This window comes from Poecilia latipinna, unplaced genomic scaffold (genome assembly GCF_001443285.1).
Source record: "Poecilia latipinna isolate Pla-1442-1.1 unplaced genomic scaffold, P_latipinna-1.0 Scaffold55, whole genome shotgun sequence".
Lineage (NCBI taxonomy): Eukaryota > Metazoa > Chordata > Actinopteri > Cyprinodontiformes > Poeciliidae > Poecilia > Poecilia latipinna.
Genome location: NW_015112671.1, coordinates 514,472 through 534,946, shown reverse-complemented (window position 1 = coordinate 534,946; position 20,475 = coordinate 514,472). Strand labels below are relative to the sequence as shown.

General features: G+C 36.3%; 2 protein-coding genes across 3 annotated transcripts in view; one reads left to right on the top strand and one right to left on the bottom strand.

Annotated features, from left to right (window-relative positions):
• The window catches only part of rab15 (RAB15, member RAS oncogene family), a 25,833-nt gene extending 8,366 nt beyond the window's left edge, over window positions 1-17,467 (bottom strand). Inside the window, exons 1-7 of one of the 2 annotated variants that reach the window (XM_015054264.1) lie at window positions 17,379-17,467; window positions 15,810-15,949; window positions 15,010-15,042; window positions 3,263-3,323; window positions 2,086-2,146; window positions 1,518-1,595; window positions 880-969 (exon numbers count right to left, since the gene is read on the bottom strand). In XM_015054264.1, the coding sequence (XP_014909750.1) occupies window positions 880-969; window positions 1,518-1,595; window positions 2,086-2,146; window positions 3,263-3,323; window positions 15,010-15,042; window positions 15,810-15,933 (447 nt within the window). In that variant the 5' untranslated portion in view covers window positions 15,934-15,949; window positions 17,379-17,467. Of the gene's footprint in view, window positions 1-879; window positions 970-1,517; window positions 1,596-2,085; window positions 2,147-3,262; window positions 3,324-15,009; window positions 15,043-15,809; window positions 16,176-17,378 lie in introns of those variants that run through there. The other variant, XM_015054270.1, reaches the window with a different exon arrangement.
• Window positions 17,468-17,489: 22 nt separating this feature from the next.
• The window catches only part of fntb (farnesyltransferase, CAAX box, subunit beta), a 17,605-nt gene continuing 14,619 nt past the window's right edge, over window positions 17,490-20,475 (top strand). The window contains exons 1-2 of the mRNA XM_015054251.1: window positions 17,490-17,612; window positions 19,412-19,476. Coding sequence (XP_014909737.1) covers window positions 17,514-17,612; window positions 19,412-19,476 — 164 coding nt within the window. The 5' untranslated portion in view covers window positions 17,490-17,513. The remainder of the gene's footprint in view (window positions 17,613-19,411; window positions 19,477-20,475) is intronic.

Below are 20,475 nucleotides of genomic sequence, written 5' to 3'. Positions count from 1 at the left end.
CATTTCATTTCATTTCATTTCATTTCAAACTGAATCCCAAGACTGAAACAGAGAATTAGAGTCAACAGCACAGACAATGCCAAAGCATAAAAGAGTTGATCTGTCAATTAAGTTGGCTTCTCAGTTCAAGGTTTGCAGGAGGCGGCTCAACTTTATGGATGTCTGAGTCACATGTCTGTATCCTTAAACCACAGAAATCTTCTGTCAGGCAGATTTTACATTAATGTTCATAAATTAGAAATGCACATTCTCTTTTTGCTTCATAGGATTTTCTTACATCTAAGCCAAGAGAGCTGGCATTGTCGCAGTTTGTGCTTAGAGAACAATAAAGAGCTGGCTGGTAATAAAGATCAATCTGTGTCTTGGCAATATTTTACAGACATGTTTCTAACAGAAACAGAGTATAAACTAACCCTGTAGTCAAAAAATGTGTAAATTATTCTTTGGGTTTCCAATCTGCCCAAGTTACTTTGCTTCATCTGAGAAAAGGGGACATTCTGTTCATCAAACCTTGAGACAAATTCTTATTTCCATTTTTTTATTTTTTTATTTACTTATTTATTTTTAAATCAAGAATACTTTTTAAGTAACAAGAGGACTCTACGTCTGGGCGCTACACCTGTAATGCAGCGTAAATTCAAAACAAATGGAAGCAGCGCCCTCTTGTGGTAAATTTTCAAACTGCATCCACTCGGTGCCAATTTTCTCCTGATTTCAGCTCTGCATAACCAAAATTCAACCAAAAAATACATTACTTCCCCTAATATTTCAATATTCCAGCCCCAGTTTTAACCAAAATTAAAATTTGTGTTGAAAATATTAAGCATGCTGGTCCAAGAATCCTCTGCAAAGCAAGTGGACAGACCGTAGCTGACTCACCTTGACGCCTTGCTCTGTGGCCACCTGCCTCTTCTCCACGTCGTCTGACTTGTTCCCGACCAGAATCTTCTGGACTTTATCTGGAGCGTACTGCACATGTTTGTCATGGGGACATAAAAGGAGATTTAAAACAGCAATAAAGAGGCAGAAAGGGTAAATTTAAATGTCAGGAGAAGCAGAGGGTGGGAGAGAAAACACAGGAGTGAGAGCATGCGGGAAATGAGAGCACGATCAGACGTAGGGAAGCATGCCAAGATCAATAGAGACTATATTCAGACAGATCCACTGAGGAAATTAGACCCATAAAGACTCAATTAAAGGAAAAAAAAAAATAAGAGTGAGGGACATGACAGTGGAAAGTAGGGCATGGGAGACAGCTTGTGAAAGACAGAAACCTGGAAAAATGCCATGTCCTTTGTTTATGGAAACACTATTAAAAATTTGCCAGAGACTGGAAATTAAAGATGAAAATCTCAGGCAACGCGGTCTCCGCCTCATCATGTCCTCTGTCAGAATTGTCTCTCTGAACTCTCAGCAGATCTGTTAAAGTGGCTCTGTCTAAAATGTGGGAAGCGTGCTTTCTGATTCTTTAATGTCCCTGATTTATGGAGCTCTTAAAAGCGCAGAGCATGACTCACCTCGTCCACATCACTGGCCCACTTCATGATGTGCTGGAAAGATCGCTCACTCGTGATATCATACACCAGAAAGATTCCCTGCAAAGTGAGGAAGAGACGATCGAAAGCACCTCAGACCTTCGGTTTTATCTCCCTCTGCTTATTTTGTTTATCGTGAAACAAATAAATCCTAGCGAGCCAATAAAAGTTCAACGATTTTCAGACGTGGTGGCCTAATGTGCATGAGCTAAGCTAAGCTAAAGTAATGCGATTAGTTTAAGTAAATCAGAATACTGCCTGGAACATTGGAAGCTTTTGCAGAAGTTTTAAGTGAATAATCCACTAAACAGGAACGAGACGATTCCACTTAAATTTCATTACCAGCTTCTGGTAAGAGGACAATTTAGTTTGGTCCCTTCTAAGCTCATATCAGCCGCAGGCTAAAGAAAAGCAAAAGAGGGCGGTTTTAAGGTACTTTAGCTGCCTGTATAGATGTTGCTCTGAACTGACATGACTTATAAAAGAAACAGAATGTTTTTAATTAAAAGCTAAATGTGATGTACCAGATATTCCAGATAAATAAATGTACCTGTGCTCGTCTGTAGTACTGCTTGGTAATGGTCTGGTACCTTTCCTGGCCCGCTGTATCCCTGCATGGAAACAAACAAACCCAAAAGTTGTACCCAAGTAAAACTAGCACTACTTCAACATATTTTAATCAAGTAAAAGTAAAAAGTAGCCATCCAAGAAATTACTCGACTCGAGTAAGAGTGAAAACGTATTAAAAGGTCTACTCTGGAACTGTAAAAAAATTACATAATCAGACAAACCAAAATGTAACGTTAAGTGGACATTTCGGTATTTTAAGGACCAAAGTGACAACAATTCACATAAATAACAAAATCAGGCAAAAGAAAATGTTTCTAAATCTATAAAACTTATGAAACTTTAACAAAAACTGCAGGAGTGTATCTGTGCATGGTGAATTTTTGGCTAAAACGTGTTTGTTTTTCATTCAGTGGGTAGAAAATCCACACATTTTACTCAAGTAAGAGTAGAGATACTTCATAATAAAATCACCAAAGTAACAGTAAAAATGTATTTGGTGAAAAGTCTACTGAGGTAAGTGAGTAACTCATAAATTAGCAATCATTTAATATTTAAAAATTACATAATCAGGCAGAACAAAATGTAAAGTTAAGCGACAATATTGGTATTTTAAGAACCAAAATGACAATAATTAATGTATATAAAAAAAACTAAATCAGTTCTAAATCAGTTTCTTCATTTAAAAAAAATTATGAAACTTTAACAAAAACTGCAGCTGTGTGTTTGTCTCTTGTGAACATTTGGTTAAAAGTTTTTTTTTTCTGTCATTCAGTGGGTCAAATCCAGAAATTTTACTCAAATAAGAGTAAAAATACTTAACAATAAAATTACTGAATTAAAAGTAAAAAGTACAAAGTAGTAAAAATACTCATAAAATTAAATTCTTTCAAATAAGTTACTCAAGTAAATAAAACTGTGTAAATGTAACTAGTTACTGCCCAACTCTGAATATGGAAAAAAATTAAGAGACCACTTAAAATGACCAGTTTCTCTGATTTTACTTTTTACAGGTAAATGTTTGAGTAAAATGAACATTGTTCTTTTATTCTATGAACTACTGACAACATGATTCCAACAAGATTTGCTGTTTTTAAATCACGTCCTGTCAGACAGATCACTGCATTCCCACTGCACAAAGCCTCTCTCCGATATCTTACCATATCTGTATTCGAACTTTGATACCATCTATTAGTAGCGTCTTCATTTTGAAGTCGACTCCTACAGGAGAGAAGATGAGGTTAGAATATACAATATTACAGCCACAGGAGAGTTCTGGGTTTATTTAATGTTCTTCCAGGGCTTAGAAACTGTTAGTTGGGCATTTTATTCCTTTCAACAATGTGACTAAAGGAAAACGTGTTTTACAGATCACCAATTTTCTGCTACGGCTTTATAAACATCACAGACAGCATAGACAAAACGAGACTCCCGCTATCACAGCATAATCAGCCTGTCAGGAGATCAAGGCAACGATCCAGCGAACCGTTAAGATCAGTTTTCTGTATTGATAAAAAATAAATAAATTAAATTAAATGATAACAGACCAGAGGAGAAAAATGAAAAGAAAACTGGACGGGTTCAAATGGAGAGAAAAAACAGGATGTCAGTGATCGTTTTAAGAGGAGTGAATGTGTTAAATCAAACACTGAGATGTTTTAGTTTGATTTATCTGTCTGAAAAAAATGACAAGAACTTAATTATTCTGACTGGAAGTCAATCAGTCAAGATTGGACATTTCCAAGTTCTTTGCGAGACTAAAACAATCAAGAATTCATGTTATAAATAAACTGAAGAGATTCTTTAGTGACACTTTGTGAAATCCGTTTGTACATATAGATAAGTACAATCTGCATAACAAGTGAATACTTAAAATATATGATACTTTCTAAAAATGCTCTTTCAAAGTATTACGTTTACTTTTAAAAAATAGGCCCGCCGCTGGCATTTTGGGTACAACCTGACCAGCTCGTTTCACAGGACGGAGGTCTGAAAACTAAAGGCTCTGCCTCCAGTTTAGGGCTGGGAAAATGTTGTCATAATTAATGTTGTCTGTGTGAGGAAGGTCAGCACCGACACTGTTAGATCTCTCCCTTTTATTGGGAGATATCGTCAAACTCTGGCTGCAGCATTTTCCACTCGCTGCTGAACTTTTACAGACTTCTTCAGACATTTAGCTTCGCAGCATAAAAGTGCAAAAAACATGGAGACATTTTTCTACACAAGTTTCGGAAAGGATGTTTCTAATTTTGGTCGTGTTTCCTGGATGAAACATAAATGGTAACTGTGCTGAATGTGAATGGAGTCGTGTATTTTATTAAAAAGTTCATTTATTTCAGTAACTAAGTGAATCAGATTATTTGCACACACGCAGATGTTTTCAAGCCTTCACTCCTGTTAATTATGTTAATGAAAACACAACATTTAAAACTGAAATATTACATCAGACCAATAAATCTTAAGACAAAAATGTGGGCTCAATGAAAAACATGTTTTAATATCTGCTGGTTATTTTCAAAAGGTACTTTTAATCTCATATTCTAATTTATATATTGCAAATAGTTCCACTAACAAACCAGTGCAGGTAAGAAATGTTTTCCATCCTCAGTTATCATGATTATTAACCTTGTTTGTTGCTGATTAATGTACAGGAGAGAGAGTTGTAAGAGAGCAAAATACAAAACAGTTATAGCATATAAGTACAGTCTTTAATAAATATCTTATTATACGGAATAAAAATGTTCTAAATGAATTTAATTTTTTTTTCTCCATTGATCTTCTCTGACTGGTGACTTAAAGTCAATAAAAAAAAAACCCTCAGGCATCTAGACTACTTTCATCCCAGAGAAATCAATTAGCAACTCAATCCAATTAACCTGGCAGTCCGCAGCACCTCAGTGTCACAGCTGGCACTGCGCGCGCGCGCCGTGAAAAAAATAAACTCACTCCAATCGATTCACACGAGTGGGGAAGCCGCAGTGTGTGGGCGATTTTATTTTTACGGCTGCTTTTCTGGTGGATTATGCATAACTTGAGAAGCTGACAAAAACAGCTGACAGATGCACAACAGCCTGCCAGATTTTTTGCTTGCTTAAAACAAGCTGGAGTCAAGCAAGGGCTCTACGGATACCGAACTGACATCATGAGACCTCATTGAAGAAGAAATACAGCGTTTGCTTTAAGCTGCAGAGGACTCGGGCCAACTGAAAGGTCAGCACAGCAATCAGTATCTTGACTTACCAGGGGCAGCAGGGGAGAAGAAGAGGCTTCCTGCGTTGTACTTTATTTTTTATTAATTTGAAGGTACGGACAGAAACTGAAGAAGTAATAGCGTTATGTGTACAAACAAAACCAAACAGCATCATGGAAATCAGCCCAAAGCTTTATAGGAATATTTGAGTTCAATTTTAAGGACATCAAAGTTTTATCATGATGTTTTCTGTACTGCGATAACAATAAAAGCTGCTTTTTTAGGTCACTGCATAACTATGACTGCGTGGCTCAGCAATAATAATCCCAAAATGACATATTTTTACATTTATTAATGCTCTACTGAACAAACAGTGGAATAAAATAGTAAAAATAGGTCTTGGGGAGCTTATAAACATCATTAATTAGAATTTATTGTGAAATTCTTACCATGATAAGGAATTTATCACGATAAATAAATAAATATAAATGTGATAAATGCACAATCCTAGCATCAAACCGCACAGCATGCTTTAACTTTCTGGGAAAAACTTAAAAGATCTGAATGCCTTCGTCATTAAAACAAACCTTAAGAAAACAAAACTAAAGAGCACAGCAATCATAAATATAAAATTCTTCACTGCTTTAAGATTTAAATAGAGCCTCATTTGCAGGTGAAATTTAAAGCTGCACAATATTTTTGAATATTGCAACCAAGATATTAGTTGCAATATCTTATATATTAGTTGCTGCCACTGTTTTTATGTTTGTAAAAATAAAATTAATTAAAATTAACTGAAAGGTGCAGCCGGAACCATGAAACCTGCATCATTTCCTTGCACATAAATCCTAGCTGCAAAAACAAACTATTTATTTCCACTTCTAAAAGTCTGAATTTTAATAAATCACTAACTAATCCGAGGACTGTAAAATATTTATTTATAAGAACTTAAGACATTCTTGCTGCAAGACAAAAGTGCTAACAAATGTGGCACAATCCAATTTTATTGAAATCAGAAAATATATTTGGCTGAAACTGTAAGTAAATAAAACTCAATTTAATTTGGAAGCAAGAGGTTTCCCTCAAATATTATCATAGCAGCTTTTAAAATATAAAACTTCAAAGAGCAGCTTTTAAAAAAATAATTTGTCTTCCACTTTTTCTTCACTTGTAATTATAACAATGGCGTGAAATTTGCACAGTGTAACGGACAGCACTTAATTTAAGTTGGCAGCGTGAGAGCCATGTAAAAGTTAATGTGAACACACCCCTAAACTGACTGAACTAATCGACTGGGCTTGATAATATGAGATGGCTTTTGCAGTAATGCATGTCAGGGATGGCGATGGCCCCAGTAACAGATGGATGGAAGGATGGATGACTTTTATTCAGTGGAGGACCGGACTTATCATCCATAACTGTCATAACCAGCAGAGGACAGACAGCAGCTGTCATGCCGTGTGGGCGCTGGAGATCAAGGGCCAAAACATTTTAATTTTATTATTTTTACTCGATTGTCATTGATCTGACCTGAACTGTTAACTGTTAAATTATGAAACAACACACCTACCTCACTCTCTCCACTTAAAGAGTCCTGTAGACGCAACTAAGGCTGCATTCACATTGCAGCCCGAAGTGACCCAATTCCGATTTTATTTTCTTCCTTAATGCGACCTATATCTGATCTTTTCATGACAGTCTGAACAACAGACTGTCATGAAATAAAAATTACCAAGTTGCTCCGATAGTATTTTTCCACCATTTTTTATTTTTTGCAAATACATTAGGATTTGCAAAAAAAACTTGAATATCCAATATGTATCCGATTCAAATGTGACCTACCGTCTAGGTCGCATTCATCCGACCTGAACGTCACTGATACTCGACAAACGTCACTATTCTGCGACCTGATACGCGCAAGCGTGAAAGAAAAACAACAACCACGGCGAGCTGTAATGATGAAGTTGTTACGGTGCTGGCTCCGGCCGGACCACTTCAAAATCGTAAGCTATGCTCCACCATTAGCATCCATGTTGACTTCCGCAAACACTGAGCACTTCTTCTTCTTCTTCTTCTTCTTCTTCTTCTTTTTAATGGCAGTTGGCAAAACCACACACATGAATACGGCAAAAACAGCGAGCACACTCTCTATGAGTGACGTTATTGCGCCCTCTAATGGGTATGCGGGGCATTTTCAGGTGGTTTGGAGATCAAGTCGCATATATTTGGAAGTGTGAACAACCACGTGAAAAACTCACTTCAGGCTGTGGTGTGAACGTAACCTACGTACTATTTGTTAGTATTCAAGAATTATTCAGTTAAAACAGGCACCTACATCTTGCTGAAAAGTTACTTGTACGTGACTTATTTCAAGTGTACTAAAATTTTTGCACCAGACATTTGACAAAAATACATCATAAGATTTTGTGTTTTTACAGTGCAACAGATCTAAATGCAAACTGCTTAAGGTAAATCATTGAAAAATTATTTTCCAGTCTCGGCACTAGCTATTACCATTCCTGATGTATTAGTGGCAAAACAAAGTACATTTTACATTTTTTTTAACCTCACCACGGAAATCTTCGTCAAAAAAAAAACAAAAGTGTCTTTGGTAAATCTCATCCGGTGTTTATAACTTCCTTCCTGTAAAAAGGGAATGCTGTCTAACCCAGTACTTCTTGGCCCCATTGGATATGAACAGGTTATGTTATATCATTAAAAAAAACATTGTCATAGTTTGAGAGTGTTTTCAAGTACATCTGGTAAGGGCTGAACAAAGTAAGGCCTTCAGTGGGATTTATTTAAAGCTATGAATGTCCTCTTATGATTCCAGGTGAGTCAGCATCAGACTGAGGACAAAGATTTTTCAGTTTTTCTTAGAAAAACTCAGAAGCTGCAGCTGAACTGAGTAATCCCACCATAATATTCATGCAGGACTTTGAATTGCAGCTTTTACTGCTGGAAATAGTGCCATTCTCCTGTACATCGCACAATTACAAGGCATTTATTTCTCTTTATTTGTCACAGTGCCTCATTTTTCTGACTCACAAACAAATTTGTCTGTTTTTTTTTTTTTTGTCATTAAGAATCCAGATTTGATATTCAGAGGTTAAAAGGACAATGAAGTGAGAAGTAAAAACCAAATTTAGCAATTTGCCTGTCACTTAAAACCTTTAAAATTGAACATTGTACCAAATGGCAAGTCGAAAATAAAAACATTAATGTAGGAGAAATTTTTAAAAAAATATTTTGTGGTTGAGACCAAAGTATTTCATAAAAGAGAGACAAAGAGAGAAGTCAAATGTGTTGTAAACAACACAGTTCAAATGGCAGCAGATGTCATGCGGGGCTCTGTTTTTTCGTTTTTTTCTTCTTTTTTTTGGTGGAGAAAATGCTAATGCAGGCAGACCTCGGGACGCAGCTGGATAGTGTTATGAATACATTTTATTAAATAAATTGAAAGCTGCTGGAGACAAAGAAAGTCTAGCAGTTTAATCCTGGGAATGAAAAGCAGAACATGGCAGAAACTTGTCTGACATAAAATACACTGAGATGTATTGTTAAAAAAAAAGTCTAAATGATAGCTTCTGGAAAGTATTTAATTATGAAACATTTGCTGAAAATAGTAATGGCTTTTTGATAGATTGCAATTAACCCACATTTCCCTGAATCGTTTCTTTCTACACACTTCTGTGAGCTTTAGTATCTCAGCCACTGAAGGTGGATAATATCAGGTGTGGGCATTACTGGCCAAATATGTCATCAATAAGAAGATCAATAAATATAAAAGCATTGTAGTAGTAATGCACACACTAATGCTGCTAAGATAATTAAATTTACATGATTTTCTTGTAATCTTTAACACGCACCTTCAAATACAGGTGTATCTTAATACATCAGAATATTATCCAAAAAGTTAATTCATTATAGAAACATATCATATAGACAGATTACATACAAAGTGATACATTCTAAACACTTGTTTCTACTAATTTTGATGATATTCATGATTTCTAAACTGGAAAGATCACTGAACAACAGTCCAGTTCTTCTTCTGCTCTGATCAGGTAAGATGTTTGTTTCTGGTTTAGCAATAACCTAATACAGGGAATGTAGCAGTGGTGACTTTTGAAGTCATGATTCTAGCCATATCTTTATCAACAGTTTTAATTTTGCTCTGTCTTATAATCTTTATTTCTACCTGACTTTTTTCCTTCCACTTAACTTTCCACGGCACATTCAAAAAATCTTCTGCAATGACCTACTTTGGCTTACCCTTCTTGGGGAGCATGTCAGTGTCAAGTCAACTGTCTTCTCCTTTATTATACTGGCCTTAAAATAACGTTTCAGTGGCAAATAATTTCTTCTTCATCATCTTTTAGCATTCTATAAACCTAAGACATATCAGTTTGTATGTAAATAATCAATATAATGTACGAGTTTCACTTTTTGACCTGAATTAATGAAAGAATTAAACATTTCAGCAATGATCTAATTCACTTAAATGATGAGACCTCTCTCTCTCTCTGGATTAAAAAAAAAATACATTAGAGCCATATGCTCCTAATCTGCCATGGATAGTGTTTTACCTTTGGCATTATTAATTTTTCCTTACAATGGTCTGCTTTAATTGTTTTACAAAGACTGAACAGAAAGAGAAAATGCAAAGAAATCAAGAGAAAACTCTTCAGAAAGCCTGAAGGATTGTCGCTCAAAACAACTTTGGTCAATTGCAGGAAAGCAAAAATATACAGTAACTGCAGATGACTTAAAACCTTTTGTGTCGTTAAACGCTTATGGAGGTAATGAATAAACAAAGGCAGGTGTTATCTTTAAAGCAACACCTGGTGTGAAGAGCGAAGCAAAACCAACTAAGAAATACCAGCACCGAAGTAAAAGATGAAAATCATAGCAATGAACTACAAAAGCATAATAAGTGAAAAACCTTCAGGCTGAGACCAAAACAAAGCAACTGTGACAACATCAGAGCGAAGAGACCGTCTCTGAAACGAACCATGCAAGGTCGTAAGCCTGTTTTTACCACAGCTAGAGAGGAGGAGCCCTCCACCCCTCTGTGGGACTCAGAGGGAACATACAACTTCAAAACACTCTGAAAGTGAAATCAAAAAGACTAAATTATCTGAAAAATGTACATAGAAGCTGAATGGTAGTGAAGTTGCTGATAAGCAACGAAAATGGCCATGATCTTCCAACTCTTAGACTGTAGGATAGAAATGAGCCGGTAATGCACCTGAAAGCATTTAATTTGTTAAGAAACATATTTGAAAAATACAGTTTATCAATGCATGCATGCATGTTGACACTCTACCAAGTATTTTCCCATAAAATCCAGAAACACCAGTGATACATAACTATATTCTGGATTCATACAATCTCAAGCAAAGGTGTTCACACTCCTTTAAACCTTTGAAGTGGAAGGAAAATTTCACGTTTTCAATATTTTTTACTGATAAAAATCTGAAAAGTGTGGAATGTTTTTGTATTTGGCCATCTTTTCCTGCAGTTGCTGCTGCACGTTGTTTTTGTATCTATAGAGACTAAACTTGTTGCAGAACCAACTGGACGGAGAGCATCTGTAAGCAGCAAATTATAAGATTCTCTGTAATGTTTAGATCTGGACTTGGACTAGGCCACTGCAAACAACAAGCACCACCTTTAATTTAGTAAATACTAACGTTTCTGAGTACCACAAGGCTTGCTGCCATTTTGAAATCCTAGATTCTGGGATATTAGGTTCTAACCTCAAAACCCAATATGGCTACCTTACATCCAGAACTTTGAGGTAGTAAAAAGCAAAGTTTATTTGCCCTTCGTATGATTTCCATCGTAATCGTACTATACTACCTTCTTTACTGAACATATTGCAGAAAGGTTTAAAAATCAGAGGAATGCGTGGTTTGTGCTGTTAAAAAATGTGGGAAAATTCAAGACGTATAGATACCTCTTTTAAAGCAGTTTACATTTTTCCAGTTAGTTTTTATCACAAAAAACTCATGAAAGTGGCATGAATAGTTCTTGAAGTCTTTAAAACATTAAGTTACAGAAACATAGAAATAGTTTAAGCTATCCCTGACAAAAGATAAAGCTACGGCACAATATTATTTGTTGCTACTTTCTTTATGACACACTGTCTGTCTGTGGTGGCCGTGATGAGCTGGGGTCTGACAAGGCTGTGACCCAAACAACACAAAGAGTCCAACATATGGCAGAAGCTTATTGAGGTGTGATGTAGAGATGAGTGGAGGTGATGTTTTATGGCTGATTTCACAGCCATTGGCTCCAGAGAGAGTCTAGGATGGGACCACCGAGATGAAGGTGAGGAAGATTAAACTGAGCGGTGTGACTGAATACCAATTTCAGATCATTTCTCTGGCTCTGTGCCAGAGAGATATGCACTCTGGAGACCAAAGAACTATGTTTTGTGGAAATAAAACATGACATCTTAATCAGTAAGAGTCTAGTTCTATATCTTCATAAATCATCTTAAAAACAAGCTACGTTCCTCAGGTAAAACTTCTGAATTTAGCGTGCTAAGATAAGCCGACACCTCTGAGACAACAAGCCTTTTAACAAAGTCAAATCCCATCAACCTGGCTTAAGAATCATCCAGATAAAATCCCAGAAGAGAGAAATGAAATGGGTGGAACATGTCCTATTTTAATCACTCGCATCAAGGGCCAGTTTTCTTTCCTGTTGAAGTGTGGCGCTTTTATCGCTCAAAGATGCACAGAGATCCCCCAAGCAATGCAAAATTAAAACGTTTTGTGGATGCCAAGGATGTGGCAAAGAGCTTAAAAACAACCCATATACACATTTTAATGACTGCAGAGTCATTAAATGTATTTGTGTGGATGGACAAGATAAAGATAATACAGATTTAGCACAAATGGTGCAAATTCAACCAAACTGAGTTTGTCATCAAGAATCAACATTTTATCACAGTTTCTTAATCTAGTCAAAGCACTTTTTGGTGCATCATTCTTGAACTTAACAGAACTGCAAAGGAAAAGGATTTGCCAGCTGAAAGGAAAATATGTCCAACACTGCAGGAATTTGCAGATTATGGCAACTGTATGATTTATTAAAGACGTCAACATTAGCTCTGAGATGAGTTTATCATGGATGTTTTCAGAAAGTCTTTGTATGCTTAGATGTCAAGTGAAGTTTTAAGCCTCACACTCTACTCCCAGTGAGTAATATTTTACTCATTGGGAGTAAACTGGAAATCTGTGCAGAAACTTTAAGCTCTTTTAAATCAGCTCCAAAATGCTTAATAAAAGTAATGTAAATATATTACATGAGAATAGTGAAATGTTCAGGTATACTGCAAAGTACTTAATGACATCCATCCATTTTCTTTACACCCTTGTCCCTTGGTGGGGTTGGGAGAGTTGCTGGTGCCTATCTCCAGCTAATCTTCTGGGTGAGAGGTGGGGTCACCCTGGATAGGTCACCAGTCTGTCACAGGGCAACACAGAGACAGACAACCAAGCACACACACCTGGGGGCAATTTGGAGAGGCCAATTAACCTGACAGTCATGTTTTTTGGACTGTGGGAGGAAACATGCAAACTCCGTGCAGAAAGACCAGGGCTGGGAATTGAACCCAGAACCTTCTTGCTGCAAGGCAACACCTCTACCAACTGCCCCACTGTGCAGCCCTACTTGATGACATCTGAAGGGGAAATAGAAGTATTTAAGGGGTTAATGTTTCATGCTTTTGAATTATAACAGGATATGGGAGAACAGAAATTGAGGGGTGAGACACGCAGCCAGATTTTCAGATAATAAGACCAGAACACGATTGATTGGCACGTCAGCGGAGCTGATGGGAGATTTGGGTCCACATGGAGGAGAATTTATATCTCTACTGTCACTGTGAAGGATGGAGGATTATATACTGACCCTTTGCAGGACAGCACTGACTCTAGACACTTTGTGTGAAGTTATTTATTGGAAACTGAAGATTTAATCATTCCAGGTAAAAGAAAATATCTATCCAATCTCATGTCATTCAGCTTTTTAAACATTCTCAAAATGAGAGAAATGAGTCTGGAAATGTTCAGAGTAAATATCTCAGTGCAGGGTGGAGCATTATAGGACTAGGACTTAAAATAGCTCACTGCAGACATTACAAACATGTGAACATTTATCCAGCTGGCTAACATAGTTGGAGCTTGCGATCAAATTATTAATTAAATGCACACGCGCAACTCCAGGCTATGAAAAAGCTGGGTGAAGATGCAGAAAAAAGTGGTAATTAAATAGTAACCAAAAATAAATTACAAGAGCAATCTAAAGAGTGTGGAAAAAGGACAATCAAATCCACAGCTAAATTAAGAGATCTGCGGCACAAAAACGTCTTTAGTGCTTCTCCGGAAAAAGCTTCAGATGACCAAAGAATCACAGCCACAAGGCCTGTGGAGGGTGATTTAGCTCCCATCATGAAAAATTCATACCTCTAACTTCTTGGACAGAACCGGATAACATGAGACGCATTTTGAAGTCTATGAAGAAGAAAAACTGAGGACCGAGTGAGTAAAAAAATGACTGAGCTGCTACTTTGCATATGATGTCAATAGAAAGATAAAATTGATTGTATCTTATGGGGATGTTGTTGGTTAGAGTTGATGAATACATGCCACTCAGGAATGAAAACTTGTTAGAGGATTTAAGACTCAGGCAGAGGTTTCAGGCTTAGAGAAGCCTAAAAAAAAAAAAAATTCAGTCTCTAGATGTGAAAAGTGAGACGTACTGTGAAATCCTTGCAGCTGTAATTGCAGCAAAAGCTGGTTCTACAAAGCATTGACTGGAGGGGCTGATTATAAATGGATGCTTCACTTGTTTGTTGTTGTAACTTGGTAAAATGAGAAAGAGCTCAAGAAGAATTAATAGGTTTGACAGGAAACCTGCATATTTTCTCTACAAAAAAACAGTTTGGATTTTTATTATTATGCATGTTTTTTTTATATATCTAAATGTATCTTTTGTGTTGGGATAGATTAATGAGCAATGAGTCATTTCATTTTAGAACTACAAAGTAAAGTTACTTAATGGCTCTAAAATAGTTATTTTAAAATACAGCTCTGGAAAAAATTAAGAGAATAATCAGTTTCTCTGATTTTACTCTTTCTGGGTTTATGTTTGAGTAAAATGAACATTGTTCTTTTATTCTATGAACTACTGATAACATGCGTCCAAAATTACAAGCAAAAATTTAGTATTTATTTGCAGAAAATGAGAAATGGTCAAAATAACGAAAAAGATGCGGTGCTTTTAGACCTCAAACAATGCAAATATTCATTTAGAAACAACAATGCTATTGTTTTAACTCAGAAAGAGTCCAGAAATCAATATTTGGAGGAATAACCAGGAGGTTTTCAATGTGGTTCAGTGCAGTGGGCTCTTCATTTTTTCCAGTACATGTACTGCATTGTTTATCTGTCAGGCAGTTTCTGTCTCAAAACCAAACTATTAAAACAATCTCCTAATCATGTTTTCTAAACAATATTATCTAAATGTTCCCATGTTTTTCTCTATTAAGTTTTAAAAAATGGCTTTCTGCCCTCCGTCTACAGCACTGACTGGATTTTGGCTTTTCCTGTCTGTGCCCAATTACTGCAAACAATGTCAGAAAGACGTATCTGCAGAGTCTCACAAAAAGAAGCTTAGCAGGGCAGTAAATCAGTCTATTACCTGAATATGCATGCACACAAGAAGAAACAGGCGCTGAAAGAAAAAGATAAGAGACTCAGCCGCAGCCATGTGGGGGTTGTCAAAATGAAGCTAAGTAATGTGCTTGCCATGGTCTAAACTGAGATATTCTGCAAGCTCAAATTAAACCAAAGAAAGGGGGGAATAGTTATGAGCAGGAATGTGGTAAATTTACCAGTGGGAAAACTTTTCCACAAATAGGGAAGGAGCTGAAGAAGCCATAAGCAGTTATTGTACAAACAGAGAAAAATGATGAAAATAATCATTGAGAACATAATAAAAGTTGGGAGGGTTCAGTTAAGTTATGCTGCAGCAGAAATACCAGTATTTGTTTGTTGCATCCTGCTATATTAAATCAAGAATAAAGCAATAAAGACCAGATGCTGAACTTACTCTGCCTTGGTTTAAAAAAAAAAAAAAAAAAAAAAAAATTCTGATTTTTTTCTTTTTTGGGAATTGTGCCATATGTGGTTTTGCAAAGTGTTGCACTGTTATTGCAAAGTGCTGATACTTTGTGAACTCATTTTCATCCCTCCCACTGTTTGTTCTTCACCCTAAAAGACGCATTTGATCAGTTCAGCCACACTGCCTGTTTTATTTAAATTTAAGTCTCAAATTGATATTTTGATTACAGTCGAGTTTGTGGGATTAACATTAAAATATGATGGTATAAAACGGGAATGAGCTGCACATTTTTTTTTCAACATAAAACGATAGAAGAGCAGTTCATTTCAAATAAACAGTAAAAGCGGTTGATGAAGATAGAAAAACATGAGTCTTACCGATGGTGGAGATGTGGGAAGGGTGAAATTCGTTGTCCGTGAACCTGCATAACAAACATGTTTTTCCAACCCCGGAGTCCCCGAGGAGCAGGAGTCGGAAGAGCACATCGTACTGCTTAGCCATGGTGTTGTTTCATGGGCTATTGAATGAAAAAAAAATAAAATAAGCATAAAATAAAAATTGAGATCAGAGTCAGCTAACTGAGCGATGAGTGGCCTCTCTCTCCCCGCCTGGATGCCATGTCTGTTCAGCAGGACCACATAAGGCTGTGAGTGTTTTTGTTCACTGATGACAATAAAACTGGGATGCTCCAGCTTCCCAAGCAGCCTCCAGCTTCCCAAGCAGCCTCCAGCTTCCAGTGGGTGCGGTGGACCTGCGTCAATTATTCGCTGTTATAAATATGCTCTTCCTGCCATGCCTTTCAAAATAAAACATAAAATTTTAAAACACTCGGGGAAATTCGAGATTATTCTCCTTTATTTTGATTTTGTGAGGCAAAGCTCACTTATATCAACTGTTTTGCAGGCTGTTGATTCGGAAAGATATAGCTTTGAGAGCAGAACTGCTTCCAAATTATCCAAAATTATTATTATTTTTTTGTGCTCCACTGTAGTCTGCATTTCTAACCTTTTATAATAGTGGAAAAGCCAAATTGTTTTTCAGAGTTTCTCAGAGGCAAGTAGAAAATTTATACTCTTAATTTGTTTTCATAGTTTTGATAGAATTAGCAAAAACATTGCATGAACAGCCAGTGAGGATGCATAAGGAAAAATGTATTTTCATCCTGCTTCATTTACTGAAGCATAAAATTTTTACCTCCAGAACCTGGGATGAAAAGTTATTTTTAAATCGTTTCTTAGCTGTAATTACAAGCATTTTTGACAGCATTGCCAAATATTTCAATGCACTCTTAAATGCATTAAATTTCCTCAACTGAAATTTTGAAGATATTTTATGATTTACTTTCAAAGTAAACTAATGGTGAATAAAACAAGTAAAATTTTCCTGGTTTGATAAAAGTATGAATTGATTTCCCTTTTAATACAGACAACACAATTTTTAGTTATAAAGATTGCTATACAGTTCACTAGTCTGACAGTCATTTTCACTCCATGTTGATTGTAAGAAAGTAAAGATAAGTGAAGATGTTTTAAAAATATTCATCACAAAGTGCTTTGAAACACAACAGAGGACTAAAAAAATTACCGAACAAAAGCATTTTCTGTAATCGGTAGTATTTTCTGCATGAAATGGTAATTTTCTCATTAAGCCATCAAAATATTAATACACAACTAGTTTATTTTGAAGGGTAAATTACATCATTTCCTCTAAATTTGTGTTAAGAAATAATATTATGCAGCTCTTTTACATATATTCATCATTGTCTGGGTTTCTCTTTTAATGCTGTGTTGAAATGATATTTAGTGGCATCAAAATGCTCGCAATTATTAATCCTGACGTGCCATTGATAAGAATAACAATAAAAAAAAACTCTCAGGTGCGACGCGTCCGTTTTCACGTTTCGGTGAATGAAGCGAAATGAAGAAGGTTTGTTCCCTTTGACTCACCGTAGTTGGCTTTTCACGCAGCTTTTTACGCCCACTTCAGCAAGAAATCTGAAAACTATCAAAACAACGTGAGAATCTGGACGCTCCCGTTTCGTTCCCGGAGCTCTGCTGGCAGCGAGTCTTTTTTCCACCACCATGGACGGTGTTCCAACTCCTTTGCGGTGCTTCGATGAGCAGCACACGGCAGAAATGTTTGAGGATGACGGGGTGGAAACGGTGACTTCGGTGGAGCAGGTGAGCTAACGTACAGATTAGCTACATTGGCTACTTTGGAGCTAACGCTTCTGTGCGGCTCTGTGCTTGGAGCTGGAGGTGAAAATGGAAAAGAAAGTGACTAAATTACTCCCGATAAGACGTTTTATTTTCATTCCGTTAAAGAAAGACGTTGAATCAGTTTTTTCCGTTGTAAACTCTCTGTTGTATCCTTCGCAAACTTTAGCCTCTACTTAGCTAACAATGGACTCATAATGAGATTAAGTTTTTTTAATGCACGGGACCTCACTGTTCGCCACTTCAGCAAGTGCTAGGCTTTGTTTAAAGACTTTTAGCAACAAAATAACCATCTCTCTGATATTTTACAACTTTTTCTTCAAACTGGAGTGGTATTCAGGTTTCTAAAACGGACTGAAAATCAAATTACTTATTTTTATGTTGTTAATTCAACGACTGGTTTTATACGTTATTTTTCATGCTCTATAAAATGTGCATGCCCTTGTTAAAATGCAAGCTATACGGTTTTGTTTTTTTTGCAACTCTAAACCTGGCATTATAAAATAAATGTGTATGCTCTTAGTAGCCATTGTATGTTTAATATGTCTGTTTTTTAAATATTTGATTAATTGGCACTTTTGTTCATATTTTTCCAAATAGTTTGCTATATTTACAGCAGTTGCATGTCAAAACAATCATAATTTCACCTAATAGTGTTAAACTCAACATTTTTCAGATTTAGTTTTAAATTTTGAGACTGTTGTAAACCTATCGAAACATTACATTTAGCTCTTGAAAAGCTACACGTCATTTACAGTTTCTGATTAAATCTCACTCATCTATTTTCTTACTGACATAAGTGCAGTTTGACTGCTGGATATTCATATGATGACCAACTATAGACATTTCTAAAACAAATGTGAACAAAAATAGAAATATACACTTTTATATGTTTTAATTACATAAGTTAGTTCACTAGCTGTACTGAAGAAACGATGAGAATTAAAATGGCTTAAAGTAAACAAAAACCTACAAACTTAAATTTAAAAATTTAAGAAAATGCAGCATTAAGCGGAGTTAGTAAGATTCTTCCATAAGTCCATATAATCCGTTTAAAAAAGTGTAAATTTTAAATATTTACAGGCATCTTGTGAACTGAGATTTGGCACCACCTGTTGGTTACTTTTAAAGAGCCCTGTCAAATAACTTTATAAGACAAAGGTGTAAATGTTGTCTTAAAAATTTATATTTAGAAAATTTTCTATAATTAGCCTCCAATCAGTGTAGCAATCAGTGACAGAGCAGAAAGCAGCAGATGGAAACATAACATAAACATTTGTATTTTTTATCAACTTAATCTAAAGTAACTATAAAGAAAAAAACTAAAAACATAAAGTGTCAAATGAATGTCAAAATGACTTAAATATTTTGCCTGCAAAGTTATGAAAGAAAATTTGAATTGCGTAAGGTGAAGATAAAGTTAATCACTAGTTAACTCACAGAATAAAAAAAAACATTGAAAAAATATAGTGTTGAAAATTATTCTAATAAAGCTTCCTTGGTGTTTAAATATCACATGACATGGATCCATTTCTCTTGCACTCTTAAAAACTGGAAAGACAAGCAAACATGTCAGTCATGTTCATGCTAAAAAAAATATCCAATCTCTCTAAATATTCAGTTCTTTTTAAGAAATGTTCAAATATTGATGTTTAATCATATTTTTTCTGGGATAAAAACAGCAAATGTCTGCTCTCTGTGTATTTTTGATAAACGCTGAGCTTTTGTGTTGTTTTTCAAACTATTCCCTTTATTTTATCTAGAAAAAAGTGGAGGAGGCCATCGAAGCGGCCATCAATGTTTACAAGCAGATGCACAGCTTTCCTCAGTAAGTTCCTGCAGAACTAAATGTTAGCAAATGATCCCTTTCTGTTAAAGTTAAATTTCCAGGTTGCATGTTGGTGGAGACAGTATTTTGATTCTTACAGTGGGATATAGGCAGTTCACTGACAAACAGGAAAGGTGCGCTGAAGCTTCAGGGTGATAGTCATCTGTTCATTGAGTTATCACATTCTCAGCCGCGGCTGTGATGTTCGACGGCTGTTGTCTAAAACGCCGTGCTGATCGGCCCACATGCGTTGCTATCAGCTGTCATCTTGTCTCCGTGTGGGTGACTCATTTCATTTCTGACAGCCGCTGGATCTGCCGATCGCCGAGTCTGCAGCCTATGTGGAGGTACATTTGGTTCCATCAGGAAAATTCATGTGATTAGTCAGAGGAGGGTGTGTGCTTGTTAGAGAGTGGATGTTCTCTGCTCTTCATGGCCGTAATTCAGGGGTGGAGTAAATTAAACGGCAAGATGATTTATTATCTGTTTGAACCTGAACGAACTTCAATTGTAGTACCATTTATATTCAATTTATGTAGAAATTATAAGAAAGAATAGATGCATTATCCATCCATTCACTAGTCCAATCTGTCCATCCATCCATTCACTAGTCCAATCTGTCCATCCATCCATCCACCAATCCAATCTGTCCATCCATCCACCCATCCATTCCCCATCCAATCCGTCCATCCATCCATTCACCAATCCAATCTGTCCATCCATCCATTCATTCACCAGTCCAATCTGTCCATCCATCCATCCATTCACCAGTCCAATCTGTCCGTCCATCCATTTATTCACCAATCCAATCTGTCCGTCCATCCATTTATTCACCAATCCGTCCATCCATCCATTCATTCACCAGTCCAATCTGTCCATCCATTCATTCACCAGTCCAATCTGTCCATCCATCCATTCACCAATCCAATCTGTCCATCCATTCATTCACCAATCCAATCTGTCCATCCATTCATTCACCAATCCAATCTGTCCATCCAT